Source organism: Clupea harengus, chromosome 17 (assembly GCF_900700415.2).
Source record: "Clupea harengus chromosome 17, Ch_v2.0.2, whole genome shotgun sequence".
NCBI lineage: Eukaryota > Metazoa > Chordata > Actinopteri > Clupeiformes > Clupeidae > Clupea > Clupea harengus.
This window is the reverse complement of record NC_045168.1, coordinates 21231936-21242842: the sequence shown is the minus strand read 5'-3', so window position 1 is coordinate 21242842 and position 10907 is coordinate 21231936. Positions and strand designations below refer to the sequence as shown.

General features: G+C 46.0%; 1 protein-coding gene across 1 annotated transcript in view; it reads left to right on the top strand.

The window, feature by feature from the left end:
• Positions 1 to 935: 935 nt before the first annotated feature.
• Positions 936 to 10907, top strand: part of LOC116224339 (ribonuclease 3-like) — a 15381-nt gene continuing 5409 nt past the window's right edge. Inside the window, exons 1-4 of the mRNA XM_031583509.1 lie at positions 936 to 1038; positions 2480 to 2583; positions 8358 to 8450; positions 9888 to 9934. Of these exons, the coding sequence (XP_031439369.1) occupies positions 1009 to 1038; positions 2480 to 2583; positions 8358 to 8450; positions 9888 to 9934 (274 nt within the window). The 5' untranslated portion in view covers positions 936 to 1008. The remainder of the gene's footprint in view (positions 1039 to 2479; positions 2584 to 8357; positions 8451 to 9887; positions 9935 to 10907) is intronic.

Below are 10907 nucleotides of genomic sequence, written 5' to 3'. Positions count from 1 at the left end.
ATATCTCAAGTCATCATTACGGTTTGTTTTGCTTAATCTCATACTGTTAGGTAGTGTTAAGTAAAATAGTCAAACTGATTTGAGGTCGTTGTCATTCTTTCATCAACCTAAGTGTTTCATCAACCTAAGTTTCAAATTTTTCTGGTAAAATGAATTAACCAGGCCGACAACAACAAAACATCCTTGCGGAAACCCTGACACACGCGCACACACAGGAGTACATCACAACATAGCACAACACATCCCCTCCATATAATCTTCAAAGGCCAGTCTACTGAGGCACAGAAAGAGAGGGGGAGCAGAGAAAGAGAGGGAGAGCAAAGAAAGAGAGGGAGAGCGAAGGAAGAGAGGGAGAGCAGAGAGAGAGAGATATAGAAAGAAAGACAAGCCTGCCCTCCAGCCGCTGGCTCTCCACTAGATGAAACAGCTTAACTGAATAGTTCAGACAGAGACAGACAGACAAACGGATAGACAGGCGAGATGGACAGAACAAGACAGACAGAGAGAGAGAGGGAAAGGGAGGGAGAAAGAGTGAAAAGTGCATGAGTGATGGAATGTCACCAGTTTGACAGATCTTTTTGGTCATGACTGCGTGCAGGGCCAGGAGCTGTGTGTGTGTGTGTGTGTGTGTGTGTGTGTGTGTGGTGTGTGTGTGTGTGTGTGTGTGTGTTGGCGGCCCTCAGCCGTGCAGTGAAACTGATGTGATAAATGTATTTCAGTCTCATTTTGAAGTGAACTATTTTCTGGCTCCTTAACTTCAACTGTTTTTTCTTTTCTCCACCTTTCTTGGTTTCACAAATGACTGGAGTTGTGTTGTCCTTAGGCTTCCTTGCTAATGCCAACTTCTGAAGACCAGGCCTCTGTCTGTCTGTGTGTGTGTGTGTGGTTGTTTGGGTGTTATGATTCTGTTGTTGCTCCTTAACCTCACTGTGTCCATCTTCCTCCTTCTCAATAGCTTTCATTGCAGCTCTGTACATAGACAAGGACTTGGAGTACGTCCATACCTTTATGAACGTCTGCTTCTTCCCTCGACTTAAGGTGTGTTTTGTCTTCACACACACACACACACACACACACACCTCCCAGCTCTATCACATCTTCTCCTTCCTTTCTCGTCTCTCTCTCTTCTCTCACTCTCTCTCAATCTCTCTCTCTCTCTCTCTCTCTCATTCTCTCACTCCCAGACCAGTCCTTGCTAGTGTGTAGCAGTTTGCTGAATTCTGTTAATGAGGCATCCTGTGAAAACCAAAGGCTGCTAGTTCCACACTTACAACTGTGGTTTCACTCCTTCAGCTTATCCTTAACACACACACACACACACACACACACCACACACACACACACACACACACACACACACACACACACACACACAGCACTCTATAGCTGCACCACCATGATATGCCATGTTAATTGCTGTCTGGCTGTGTGAGTAGGTATTAGTCCTGTGCAGTGGCACATACACACAGGCAAAGAGCATGTACGCAGTTTGGACACACACACACACACACACACACACACACACACACACACACACACACACACACACACACACACAGCAGCTTATATATTAGCTGTACATTCACATATTACCTTGACCCCTACGGTCATGTAGTTAAAAGAAGGGATTTCCCCCCCCTGTGGATACCACACAGGGAGGGAGGAGGAGGAGGTTTGACATCTGGTCATGTTCTTATTTCATGGTCTAGTATTATTAACGAACTTGGAGGTTATAAGGAAAAGGGGAGAGAGAGAGAGAGAAGAAGAATGAAATTAAAGAGGGGGGGGAGGGAATCAGAAATCAAGTGAGAAAAAGGGAAGAAATAATGACTGGGGTGAGGTAAGAAGGCATGAACCTGGAAGGAGATGGTGAGGAGGAGAGTCACAGAGGTCACCTGGAGGGAACAAAACAAGGGGCGAGACGGAGATACAGGAAGAGATGAAGAGGAACGCAAAAGGCAGCGGACTGTGGAGGATGCAGAGAGAGAGCGAGAGAGAGAGAGAGAGAGAACAGTCTCTTCCAGAAGCGAGCCAATCTGCGAGGACGAAGAACGGGAACGGACAGCTGAAGCCCGGGACTTCGCTGCCTGCATTTGTGCTAATGGAAGAGCTTTTAGACGTCCCAGCTGAACGCACTACTGTGTGTGTGTGTGTGTGTGTGTGTGTGTGTGTGTGTGTGTGTCAGCTGAACACACCTGGGAGTCCTGTCTCTACGCCACACTCCCATCTTAAACAGCCTGTGATTTGTTCCAACTACCCGGAGACAAAGTGGAAAGGAGAGAGACAGAGCGAGAGAGAGTGAGAGCGAGACGTTCAGCCAGAGAGAAACAGATGGGGAAGATATGGGAAGGTAGGGAAGAAGTAAGGGAAAGGGAGCAGAGATCCATATAGATCTGTTTGGAGCGGCAGAGTTCTGGTTTGATATGAGTTGACGGTGTTTTATTTATTGAGTGGGATCTGTGGGTTCTCCTCTCCGCAGGAGTTCATCCTCAACCAGGACTGGAACGACCCCAAGTCCCAGCTGCAGCAGTGCTGCCTGACGCTCCGCACCGAGGGCAAGGAGCCCGACATCCCCCTCTACAAGTAACGCCCCCGCCCCGCCCCGCCGCCCGCCCCGCCGCCATCATCTCTCCTCCCTGCATCCCTTCATCTTCACCCTCTTTGACTACTTCCCTGCTCTGTCTCTGTCCCCTGTTCCATTCACCTCTCGTACCTCTCTGTGTCAGGCTCAGGCTCTACCTGCTTCCCTCCTGGTTGCAGACGAGATTTGCTGTGTGTGTGTGTGTGTGTGTGTGTGTGTGTCTCTGTGTGTGTGTGTGTGTCTCTGTGTGTGTGTGTGTGTCTCTGTGTGTGTGTGTGTGTGTGTGTGTCTCTGTGTGTGTGTGTGTCTCTGTGTGTGTGTCTCTGTGTGTGTCTCTGTGTGTGTGTGTGTGTGTGTGTGTGTGTGTGTGTGTGTGTGGTGTGTGTGTGTGTGTCTCTCTGTGTGTGTGTGTGTCTCTGTGTGTGTGTGTGTGTGTGTGTGTGTGTCTCTGTGTGTGTGCCTCTGTGTGTGTCTGTCTGTGAGTGTGTGTGTGTGTGTCTCTGTGTGTATCTATGTCTGTGTGTGTGTGTGTGTGTGTGTGTGTGTGTGTGTGTGTGTGTGTGAATTTAAGTGAATTAGGTTTGGCCTGGTGTGTGTGTTCCAAGGTGCGTGTGTGTGCGTGCGTGTGCGCGCGCGTACATGTCAGGGTTGCTGCAGGAGATGCTTTTGCTTCTATTATTTCCTCTTTTTTTTTTTTTCATCAACCACCCTATACCTATGCTCTGACCTTGGCACAAATCAACCCTTCCTATGAATGCACTTTTAAAAGAGAAACAGCTGCTATTCTGACAGATAATCACATAACACACACACACGCCCGCACACACACACACACACACACACACACACACATACACACAATCTGAGATCAGGCGATAGGTCCAGGAGAGAGTGTCTTTTGACAAACTGTTCCTAGGTCCCTTGATAGAATGTGCATTTCCATGGCAACAATGAAGAAAGCAAGAAGAACACAGAGTGTGAGTGAGAGGGAAGGAGAGTGGTAGTTTGTGTGTGTGTGTGTGTGTGTGTGTGTGCGCACGAAATTGATGCTGACTTTCACACTACCGCAGGCAGTATTGATTGGTCTGACAAGCTTACCACCTGAAGTCCATTGCGCGCACACACACATACACTCGCGCATACACTCTCAAGACCTTTCCACGACCTGTCTGGTTCAAGCACTCTGTGGAGGAGTCCAGCATAGAGTTATAGAATTTGTGTTTGTGTGTGAAATTGCTGTGTGTGTTTCTATTTTTGTGCATATGCAAACCAGCACCTCTGTGCAGAAAAGAGCTTCTTTTTCCCAAGGACAGCATGTGTTAACATCACTCCACCTGAGTGCATTCATTCCACAACACATCCTCTCCTGCAGAAGTGTGTGTGTTTATGTGTGCTACTCAAGCATATGCTTACACACACACACAGAGCGAGCGCATGGGGTGTGGCAGCGAGAGATTGAGCGTGCTTCGGCTCTTGCCACACGTAACCAAGAGGTGTGTGTGTGTGTGTGTGTGTGTGTGTGTGTGTGTGTGTGTGTGTGTGTGTGTGCATGCATGGTTGGTGAAGACGGCAGAGGGTGGTGGGGGGGGTTAAATTATTGATACAGAGCCCAAAATGACCAGAGCACATGAAAAATGCAGCGCAGACAGGCAGTAAGTAAACTGGCTGTGAATAATGCACACGGCTCAGGCCCACCGGCGCGTGTACATGCTAATGACAAACACGCTCGCCCCGCGCCCCGTCCCAGTCCCTGTCGTGCCTGGTACCGCTTCTCCTCGCTTCACCTCCGCTTCGGTTTTTACGATCACTAGGTTCGCACCGAACGAGTGCTCGTCCGATAGATCACGGGATGAATTATTGAAAAGGTGCCGTCGCGAAGGCGGGAGGTTTGATAAGCCGTACACTGGATTGGGGTTGACTTTTTAAAAAAATGTTTTGCTGTTGAGGTTGTTGTTGTGATTGGTTATTAGTTTACTCTGGCTTGGGATAGAGTAGTCTGGTATGGGTGTGTGTGTGTGTGTGTGTGTGTGTGTGTGTTTGCGTGTGTGTATTTCAGATGGAGTGCGTTGTTTACAATTTACAGAAACCACAACTCTTACTCCTCGAAGAACTTCCTAACAATTTCCTGTTTATTTATTTATTTATTTATTTATTTATTCCCCGGTGTTCTGTCCCGTGTTTCAGGACAATCATCTTCTCTCCTGAAGAAAATTGTTTGTGTTTGTGCTTGTGTTTGTGTGTGTATAAGGGTGTAACTATGACAATCGCCCACAGATAAATATATCCCTCTCTCCAGCACAAAGTCTCTTTACTCCCTTGCTTTCTTCTCCTTTCATCTGCGGAGCACAAAGCACTTACCTCTCTCTTTTTTTGTCTCTTTCTCTCTGTTTGTCTCGCTCTTTCTACTTCTCACTTTGTCCACTTCTACCTCTCTCTGGGCCTCATTTACTAACATTGCGACCGCAGCTTAATCTGCGCTTTTGCCAAACCGCATATACCGCACGGTATATTTCCGTGGTATTTAGAACCTCGTCGTAATCAGTGCCTAACACCGCCCATTAGTGTTATTTAGCGCTCCGCTAAAATAGGGAAGAAAGAGCCTGCGTGTTCCTGCCACCATGGATGATGAATTAGAATTAGAGCTTTTGGTTCACGAGGTTACAGCAAACTAACCCGGGTAAATATAGATACTCATAAATATTTCTCCGTTTAGCCCTTCCGTCCACACTAAAAGTTGTGATCACTTTGAATTCAAGACTGTCTTTTATTGGTGAGCTGATTTGGGGAAATTAATCTTTTCAGCGAACATTGAGTTTCTGGGTTGCTATGGTTACCCCCAGGGTGCCTGTGCAGTTTCAAGTTTATGTTAACAAGTTTATGTTCACAAGTTCATATTCACACATATTAGTTAATCACACACAGGCAATGGCAAACTGTTAAGATGGTTCCCTAAGCTAGAGATAGCTAGGATACTTAATAGCCAGGTTAACTGCTCCGTAGCATCCCGTTAAATAGTCTTGTAGGAATACACAACACCCCTCACTTTAAAACGGCGTTTTCCAGCACTGAAAACAATGCTTTTCAAAAACGCTGCCCTAGGCGGATACATTTGAAAACTGGAGTTGTAGCCTGGACAGGGGAAACTGAAGCGTTCAGACGTTTGGTTGCCATGGCACTGGGGGTAGCTTGCGCTCGAGAGGCTATAACGTCAAAATAAACATGGAAGGTGAAATGAATATGCTGCTCTGTCTCTACAATTTACTTACCGGTAGTTTAGTTAGTGTACTTCGAGTACAAGTACTTTTCCTGAATAGATACCCGTTACTCCTACGCAGAAGGTGTGCACTGTAGTGATGTGTCGTTCGTGAACGATTCGTTCATTTTGAACGAATCCTTACAAGGACTCAAGAGTAACGAGTCCTTTCAAAAAAGATTCGTTCATTTTCTCGTGGCCACGCATTGGGACTTGCATAGGCTCAGCCAAGGAAACAGAAATGATTCGTTGAATGCAGGTCACGTGGGAAATGATCCTTCTGCCAACCAAGTGGTACCAGTGCTGAGCCTATGCAGGTCACGTGAAAAATGAACGATGAACGATGAACGATGAACGAATCATTGATCTACTCGCTACCAGTGCTGAGCCTATGCAGGTCACGTGAAAATGAACGATGAACGAAAGATTTACCCGAAGACTCGGTTGGCAGATGAACGAAACATTGACCCGAAGACACGGTCGGGAGGTGAACGATTCGTTCATCTGCCGATACAGATCTTTAGATCATTTTTTCACGTGACCTGCATAGGCTCAGCACTGGTAGCTAGAGAAAACAGAAATGATTCGTTCATTTTGACTGGGTCTTCGATACGGATCTTTGGATCATCTTTGTGTTATTATTTATTATATGCAAAGAGTCAATTATTAATACATGTAACATGGTGCAATATTGGGATTTTGGGTTATAATAAAAACATTTTACATCACATTTTATTTGGCATTTCATTCAAAGCGACACACTAACTTCTAGATGACTTGCAGGTCACCTAGTGCAAAACTGTGGGGGAGGGTGGAGAAGGGCCACGGTCCCCTTGGAGACAGCCATGACTGACAGCTTTTGTGTGGCAGATCATATTTTTTTAAAGAAAAACCTCTATTAATACAGTACAACATGACAGTTTGTATGGTTTTAAATTGTCATTTATTATCACACTGGCATTTAATTATCACAGCAAAACAATTACACTGCACTAAACTGTAAGTGTAAATGTAAAGTGAAAAATAACAAAACCAGTCATTATGACTTGTGAACGAATATAATTCACGTTTCTATACTAAAAACAGCGGTCACGCGAAAGAGAATAAGGTAACTGTTTCCTCTACTAAACCAATGCAGGTCACGTGAAAAATGATCTAAAGATCTGTATCCGGCAGATGAACGAATCGTTCACCTCCCGACCGTGTCTTCGGGTCAATGTTTCGTTCATCTGCCAACCGAGTCTTCGGGTAAATCTTTCGTTCATCGTTCATCGTTCATTTTTCACGTGACCTGCATAGGCTCAGCACTGGTAGCGAGTAGATCAATGATTCGTTCATCGTTCATCGTTCATCGTTCATTTTTCACGTGACCTGCATAGGCTCAGCACCTGGTAGAGAAAACAGAAATGATTCGTTCATTTTGACTGGGTCTTCGGATACGGATCTTAGGATCATTTTTCACGTGACCTGCGCTCAGAAGAGGAAACAGAAAGGATTTGTTTACCTCGTTCACTTTCGCGTGGCTAGGTTTAGTAAGACGTGAATGATATTCCTTCACAGGTAATAATTACAGGTTTCGTTATTTTAACTTTTTAGTACTTTACTTAGAGTTCAGCGTAATAGTTATGCCGTGATAATTGAATGCTAGTGTGAAAATAAAGGATCACTTCAAATCATCCAGACTGTCATGATACATTATTTTAATGCAGGAATTTATCTTACCACCCCCCCCCCGAAAATTAACGAATGACTCGAAAAAAGATTCGTTCATTTTACTGAACGAGATTCAAAGAACCGAGTCGGTAAAATGATCCGAACTTTCCATCACTAGTGCACTGTACTCGGTGTGCTTGAACTATAAGTGAAAATACGGTTTAAACCATACAATGAGCGGTGATTCTGGGTAACAGCTAGCTGGTGGGACAGTTTGTATATGCCTATATTAAATTATATATCAAAAATAAACATTAAAAAAAAAATAACATTTCTGATGTTCGTTTTTTTTTTTTTATTATTTCTCGCAGGCACATAGTTTTCATTTAGCAGCTGATATGTCATGCTGAAACACCTCTTGTTTCGTTACTAATACACAATTAGGCGCACTTTACGCATCTCCTCCCATTCTCTTTGCGACGAACACCCACTTTCCCTTATACCCTCCCAGCAGCGGTAATCTGCGCTTTTACTCAGGTGTGCCTCCTTTGGAAATACGGTTTTATGTCTTTACCCGCTATTTTACGCCTGAAATGGGCGCAATCCTGTTAGTAAATGAGGCCCTCTCTGTCTCTTCCCGTCTCTCCTTCTTTACCTCCTTCTACTGTTCTTTTTTTCCCTGTGTTATTTACCCTGTCTCCCTCTCTATACCTAGCTACACCTTTCTTTTTTTATGCTGTTGCAGCTTATTCTGATTCTGTCTGTCTGTCTGTCTGTCTGTCTGTCTGTCTGTCTGTCTGTCTGTCTGTCTGTCTGTCTGTCTGTCTGTGTGTGTGTGTGTGTGTGTGTGTGTGTGTGTGTGTTCTACAGGACACTGCAGACAGTAGGGCCGTCTCATGCCAGGACCTATACTGTGGCCGTCTACTTCAAGGGGGAACGCATCGGATGTGGCAAAGGCCCAAGGTAAGTCTCCTCAGCGCCGTCAGTCCCTCTCTCTCTTCTCTCCTCTCCTCTCCTCTCCACTCCTCCATCAACCTCTGCATTCCTTTTTCCCCTCCTTCCTCTATCAGTCTATCATTTTTTTTCTCCTCTCACCTGCAATCCCCTCCTCCTCTTTCTCTTCATTGCTTCTGCCTTTTGTTCCTTTTCTCTCTCTTTTCCCATGTCATTTCCTCCGCCGCTCTTCTCACCCTCCTCCCTCCCTCTTTTTACCTCTCTCCTTTCTCATCTCTTTATCATGTCTTTCCCCTCTCCTCCCCTCCCTCCCCTCCCCTCTCCTCTCCTCTCCTCTCCTCTCTCTCCTCTCTTTCCTCTCCTCTCCTGTCCTCTCCTCTCCTCTCCTGTCTCCTCTCCTCTTCTCTCCCTCCTCTCCTCTCCTGTCCTCTCCTCTCCTCTCCTCTCCCTCCTCTCCTCTCCTGTCCTCTCCTCTCTGTCTCTCCTCTCCTCTCCTCTTTTCCTCTCCTCTCCTCTGATGTCTGACGTTGGGGGTGTCCATCACAGGAAGTGTTCGTTGACGCCACAGAGGAAGCCTCAGTCTGAGCAGGAGGCCCTGCCTGACAGTGCTAGACAGCAAATTCACTTACACCTGAGATTAGGCTGCACACACACACACACACACACACACACACACACACACACACACACACACACACACAGCGGAATGCTTACAGGAGTGCTGGCTGTGTGTAAAGGTTGTGTGAGAAGTGAAAGAGGGAGATAAAGCCAGCGGCAGATTAAAGGCTGAAACCGGGAAATGCGTCACCCGTGTGTGTGTGTGTGTGTGTGTCGTCTTTGCATGAGAATCTTTCGTCTGCCTTCAGCAAGCGCTCTGTAGCTCTAAGCTGGCGTTAACTTGCCCCCATACGCATATTGACTCTTCGTTCTGTTTATATGTGTGCCCAACTTAAGCTTCAAGGCGTGGACACACACACACACTCTCTCACACACACACACACACACACACACACACACACACACACACACACACACACACACTACACAAAACCGATTTACAGCTCTCAGCTCCCATCCTAAAACCTCACGTAAGGCACACCTGAAGAGATATTTCAGACAGATGGACAAAAGAACAGCTCTCGCTCACTTTTTTTCTTTCTTTCTGTTTTTCTTTCTTTCTCTCTCTCTGTTTCTCTCCCTCCCTCTCTTTCCCTCTCTCTCACACACACACACACACACACATTTCTCCTTAATCCCTCCAACTCTGGCCCCTTTCGTAGCGACTTCAAAAGCAGGACGCCTCTGAATATGCTAAAGACCAGCTTTCTTTCCACTCCTCCTTTATCTCGCTCCTGTCTTTATCCCTCGTATTCCTTTCTTTGCTTCTTCCCTCGTTCGCACGTTCATTCGCTCACTCATTTGTTCGTTTATCCCCCTCTCTCACAGCATCCAGCAGGCTGAGATGGGGGCTGCCATGGACGCACTGGATAAATGTGAGTTACTTTGCTAACTACAACTTTCTGTCTGTTTTAAAAACGCCATTCAATTAAGAACACATTTATAATACACACCACTCACTCCATGAATCATTGTGTTATATTGCTTGGAAACATTGTGTGTGTCTGTGTGTGTGTGTGTGTGTGCATATGTGTTGAAGAACTCTCAGGCGTTGTATTGCTGTAAAACCAGCATGACTGTTTGTGTGTGTGTGTGTGTGTGTGTGTGTGTTGTGTGTGGGTTAGTGAGTCTTAGGGAGGTCTCTTCAGACACAATGTCATGGTTACATTTGTCCTCCCAGTTCCAGCCCCCTACCAGCCCCTCTGTATTCTGCTAATTACATGCCCACTCCAGAAGATCTGGCACTGTTGTTCTGTTGTTGGTTGGTTGGTTGGTTGGTTGGGGTGGGGGGGGGGGGTGTTGTGTGAAGTACTTGTTAAGGGTTAGCATCTCAAAAGCTCACTAGGTAAAGCTCCGTTCAGGAACGTGTCTGTGTGCGTACTTAAGCATGTGCTTTAAAGTGCTCTCAGTGTCAAGCTTTAGAGAGGTCTGTGTGTGTGTGCATGTAAATGAGGTCATGTTTTTTCGTAAGTGTGTGTGTGTACATGTTTACGCACAATGGTTAGGGTGTGTGTGTGTGTGTGTGTGTGTGTGTGTGTGTGTGTACATACTGGTTTGTGTGTTACAGAATGTTCACGATTTTGGCCCTGATCTGCACTAGTGCATTAATCAAACAGTCCATCAAAAAAAGTAGGTGGACTAATTGGCTGTGACTCACTGTGCATGTGCACACACACACACACACACACACACACGTGTGAGCGTGTGTGTGTGTGTGTGTGTGTGTGTGTGTGTGTGTGTGTGTGTGTGTGTGTGTGTGTGTGTGTGTGTGTGTGTGTGTGTGTGACGGGTACACAGGTTGGAGCTCTGATGTAACTCCATTCTTAAATGAGGCCTCCAGTCTCCTGT